The sequence below is a fragment of the Nematolebias whitei genome, chromosome 11 (genome assembly GCF_014905685.2).
Source record: "Nematolebias whitei isolate Nwh7 chromosome 11, NemWhi1, whole genome shotgun sequence".
Classification (NCBI taxonomy): Eukaryota; Metazoa; Chordata; class Actinopteri; order Cyprinodontiformes; family Rivulidae; genus Nematolebias; species Nematolebias whitei.
This window is the reverse complement of record NC_056508.1, coordinates 17,525,122-17,530,477: the sequence shown is the minus strand read 5'-3', so window position 1 is coordinate 17,530,477 and position 5,356 is coordinate 17,525,122. Positions and strand designations below refer to the sequence as shown.

The following is a 5,356-nucleotide window of genomic DNA, read 5'->3' as shown; positions in this document are numbered from 1 at the left end:
GTATTACACAATGGTGTAGTCTGCATTTTTGTAGTACGTATACTATACTTAGAAACCAAAGTACACGATTAGTACAAAGTTATCGTCAATTTATTTAGATTTTTAAGCATATTGAACATTTCCAAATTTTTCTTTGTACAACTGTTGGCTTTATATTAAAAACATGTTATAGAATTTATAAAACTGCATTAAAGCAAAGCATGTTCGAGTATTAAATAGTAAGTACAGAATTACACAATAATTTGTTGGATAAGTAAATGTAATAAACAAGCGCTGGATACAGACACATTGTTACAGAAGCATTTAACTGACATTTAACATATAAATGACATGTGTCTAATGATATGCCATGTATTATTGTGCACTTTTAAGTGGGTACAATGAAATTCTTGAACTTTTCTAGTGGGTATACTACATATACCAGCGTATCACGTAGACTACACCACTGGTTTTACAGATACTGAGCTAAATTTGATGAGGTAATAACTGAGATTCATTCACATCACATACTCATGGGAGTGACATCTCACAATATTGCATTAGATTGAGTTATTTCCAAAGTTTGACCAAAATGGCTACGATGGTCATTTTTCAATATAAGATTGTTAGTCTCAAACTGGCATGAAAGATGACAATATGCATTTGTTTAGAGAATTCTTTAATTCTTGCATGTTATCATGTAGATCATTAGGACCCAGTTCAGTTTTCTAGTGGAACACCCTGTTCAAGTTGGACACAACATTTATGTTTCTACCTTTAGGGCCTGTAGTTGCGTGAAAGTGTTTTGGCAATACAAAGTTTGTTCTTCACGCCTCGTATATTTTATTTTGATAAACATTAGGCGAAATTTAATTATAGCTACCAAAGCCAAAAGTTTGGCACTTCCATTATGCTTTAAATCGGCTCACATTCTAAGTCATAAACATTTTAACAAACATCTGGAAGGATTTTTTTTTTTTAAACCCTGATGGTTTTTAGGATTCTTTTCAAAAGCCATATCGAAAAGATTATAGGATGATAAGAGAAACTTTAGACTTATTTATTGGTTTATTTGTTTGTTTAACGCATGCAGGCCACAGTGGCACCGTGAACACGTTTAAAATAAGCTAGCTGGTTGTAAACATGCTCTGAGAATCAGCAGCGAATGCATAGCTCTGATACAATAACGAGCAGGCGTAACCTTAATAACTTGATGAGTGGTCAGTTATGTTTGCAGTGACGGCTGGATTAAATATTAGCCGTGGCCTAAATCTATTTGTGCTGACGGATTTGGAAAGCGTTAATCCAAGGTGTGCCTTTTAAAAAGCCAGACTGTGGCCATCCCATCCATTTGTAGCAAGGTCCATCTGCATCTCTCTCCCAAAAAGCCAAGAAGAAACAACTGAAGGGGCGGAAAGAAACCACAAGCCGCAACCATGAACGGCACAGAGGGACCATTTTTTTATGTCCCTATGGTAAACACCACTGGTATTGTTCGGAGTCCTTATGATTACCCTCAGTACTACCTTGTCAACCCAGCAGCCTATGCTGCTTTGGGCGCCTACATGTTTTTTCTCATTCTTGTTGGCTTCCCCATCAACTTCCTCACTCTCTATGTCACCATCGAACACAAGAAGCTGCGAACCCCTCTAAACTACATCCTGCTCAACCTTGCGGTGGCTGATCTCTTCATGGTGTTCGGAGGATTCACTACAACGATGTACACCTCCATGCATGGCTACTTCGTTTTAGGACGCCTTGGCTGCAATCTGGAAGGATTCTTTGCTACCCTTGGTGGTGAGATTGGTCTGTGGTCACTGGTTGTTCTGGCTATTGAAAGGTGGCTGGTTGTCTGCAAGCCCATCAGCAACTTCCGCTTTGGTGAGAACCATGCTATTATGGGTTTGGCCTTCACCTGGCTCATGGCCTGTTCCTGTGCTGTGCCCCCCCTTGTCGGCTGGTCTCGTTACATCCCAGAGGGCATGCAGTGCTCATGCGGAGTCGACTACTACACCCGTGCAGAGGGCTTCAACAATGAGTCCTTTGTTATCTACATGTTCATCTGCCACTTCCTCATTCCCCTCACTACTGTGTTCTTCTGCTATGGCCGCCTGCTCTGCGCTGTCAAGGAAGCTGCTGCTGCTCAGCAGGAGTCCGAGACCACCCAGAGAGCTGAGAGGGAAGTCTCCCGCATGGTCGTTATCATGATCATCTCCTTCCTGGTTTGTTGGCTTCCCTACGCCGGAGTGGCTTGGTACATCTTCACACATCAGGGCTCCGATTTTGGACCACTCCTCATGACCATCCCGGCCTTCTTCGCCAAGAGTTCCTCTATCTACAACCCAATGATCTACATCTGCATGAACAAGCAGTTCCGCCACTGCATGATCACCACCTTGTGCTGCGGGAAGAATCCCTTCGAAGAGGAGGAAGGAGCATCCACCACTGCTTCCAAAACCGAGGCCTCCTCTGTTTCCTCCAGCTCTGTGTCTCCTGCATAAAAGGAGCAAGAAGAAAAGGCTCCAGAAGCTACCATCCAAGAAGAAGACTTCTGCCCTCCCAGGGAAACGACTGAAGGCTAATGTCTATAAAAATATCTTTCTTTTTGTATTTTTACAAACCAGTTGGTTCAACCTAAAGACAGTTGCAGGAAAGGTCAGCCCATTACAGAGTTGTTCCTGTATGTACAGAATATCCAACTAAATAATCTTTGACATGTTTTGTTTTTCCTCAGAAGAAAGGAGAAAGAACATTTCACAGTTGGATCTTAAATGATAACTGGCTTACTTTTGAATGTAGAGGCATGTATTCAAGGCAATGTAAAATAAAACGCACTTTGCAAATGACTCATCAGATTTATGTTTTGATTACAACTTGGGTGGAAAACTTTACATGACTGTAGTATATCTATTGAAACAAATAAACGTGAATGACCGATTCGAAACGCATTCATGTCTGGAGTCAGTTTCTATTTGTACAACAGAGTGCACCTCTTGGTACCAGAACTTTAGATAAAAACGGTAGTTTAAAATTATAGTTTGGCTGTATTCAAAGTTGTGCCTGCATCGCCACTTTCATTTCATTTTAATAACTGGTCACCTTGAAGGTAAATCTTCAAGGAATTACAGGATTAATCCAGGATAATCATACACGACACAACAACCAGCTTTATCCTATTATGATAATCAGTTATTGAGGTTAATAGAGAATAATGGTTAATACTAAGCTGCTGTTACTAAAAGACACCTTGATACAAAGGTTATAGATATAAGCCATGGGCCATTGCTTATATTAACGACTTCTACATAACCTTTCTATTCCCCTCTACACCTCAGCCATGGCTGAAAATACCTACTCAAAGATCCATTTTGCATCAGAAGACTTAATAGGTAACCCCTAGATGTAGGAAGTTAAATATTGTCCATAATGTCTCAGTAAATCTAAGAGTTATGCATGTTTTTGCTACTTTATCAAACATCAACTTTAAGGTAGTTTGTGGGGGGACTGTGGATGGATTATTAGAGGACAAATTCTTTTTGCAAAGGCATTTGTGTTGCATTCAAGTGTTAGCAACAATCATTTACTAATTATTAAGGGTTTTAGGACTAAAATGATATCTACTCTTGGAGTTGTAGTGAAATGACACTTTATATATATATATATATATATATATATATATATATATATATATATATGGTACTGTATAATGTATAGTGGGCCTTTTAAGAAAATAATCTATAACCATTCTACAATGACCTTCATGTGGATCCACAGCAGCCATAGAGCCACAGTGCAGTATGTTAAATGAAAAACTGAGGTCAAACATACACAAAGTATTTTATTTAGTGACAACTTTGCGCTATAAAGGAGAAGCTTCTTTTCCGCTTGAGTACAAAATTAAACATTCTGTGCAACGTCTTAAAAAAAATGGTTATATTTCGTTTACAGAGAAAAGAAAGGAGGTCGCATTTTGAAAATAAATGCCACTTAAAAGGTATTTCAACTAAAATTGGTTAAGTTGTGCTAAATGAGGTGACCAGTCATATCAGTGGTGAAATGCTACAAATATTTTGGGGACTGGACATACTAGCGTTCATGCCTTTGTAATTATATGTTTTAGTGTCGTCTCAATTGAAGGAATAGACAATTAATTCATTGTTAAGCACTCACTCATCTATTACATCATGAAACCTGTAAAATTACGACTACCTGGAAGAATTTCTAGGAATCTAAGATACAAAATGACATGCGTCTACAGACAAATCGGTTTTTAGACCCACAATGGACAATCTGTAAAACTAGTTTGCCAACACAAGAATCAAGCTTAATCTTTGGAATGATCAGAACTGTTTTCTTAGACAATATTTTCATGTAACTTGTGTAAATGTGTTTGCAGCGACAGCTGAATTCATGAACTGTTCATCTAGTTCTGCACTCAGTGATGTTACGTTTTGTACCACAGAGCGACCGCGACTGATGCGTCGGTGTTGACTTCAAAGGCGCCTCCTGAGGTGTGTGCTTGTGCAGAGAACTGAAATCCTTTTGAGTTTGTATGGAAAACTTTATTTGATAATAAAAATATCATCCACAGACTTCTTTTGATAGCTACATATACATTGTAATCCATCTCAAGGAAAAGAAGCTGGATAAGTCCACATCTACTTGTACTTTGACTAATGTTATGTTTAGCTTCATGGGTCAAATAAAGCTATGAACAATGTAGTATTTATATATGCATAGTTATATAAAAAAGATTGGCCCATATACATGTACTGCTTTTTATCAACACAGAGACAGCATTATGTCTGGAGCACGTTGCAAGAAATAATGCTTGAAGAGAACACAGACTGCATACAAGTGCTTTATAATACAAAGGCAGGCTAACCATAGAGAGAATCAAACATCAGCTTCTGATTGAGCAAAGACAGTCTTTCATGTTAAAATGTCTTTACATACCTGATCCAGAGTAAATCAACATGTTTACCATAAATCATCAGGTCCATTTCAGAGATATAAACATAAAATCACATTCCTCACTGCTGAGGGGTTTTCATAAATTTCTCTTTTTGTGCAAGAAAAAGGCAACATTTTATTCCTTGACGTGTTCCTACAGTGTTGGGGAAAAATCTTTACAGGTGTTGGCCAACCTCTCCTTTTTTAAAGTTCTGCTTCTTTTTTTTTTTTGATACAGTACCATGGTGACAACAGTGATGGAACAATGCATTTGTGGTTTGCCCAATATACAGTTTTAGTTGTTAAACAAAACAGAGAACGGAAAACACTCACAAAAACATAAAAGCAGCAGGTCAAACTCCAGTGGCGTGACAGCATGGCTCAGCATGGCAGATCAGTTGTCTCCTCCACCAGGACTCTTCAT

At 38.5% G+C, this 5,356-nt stretch overlaps 1 protein-coding gene across 1 annotated transcript; it reads left to right on the top strand.

Moving 5' to 3' along the window:
- Nucleotides 1–1,333: 1,333 nt before the first annotated feature.
- LOC119417493 (rhodopsin) lies at nt 1,334–2,825 on the top strand. The gene has a single exon (XM_037684705.1). The coding sequence runs from the start codon at nt 1,416–1,418 to the stop codon at nt 2,478–2,480; it is 1,065 nt and encodes a 354-aa protein (XP_037540633.1). The 5' UTR covers nt 1,334–1,415; the 3' UTR covers nt 2,481–2,825.
- The last annotated feature ends 2,531 nt before the right edge of the window (nt 2,826–5,356 follow it).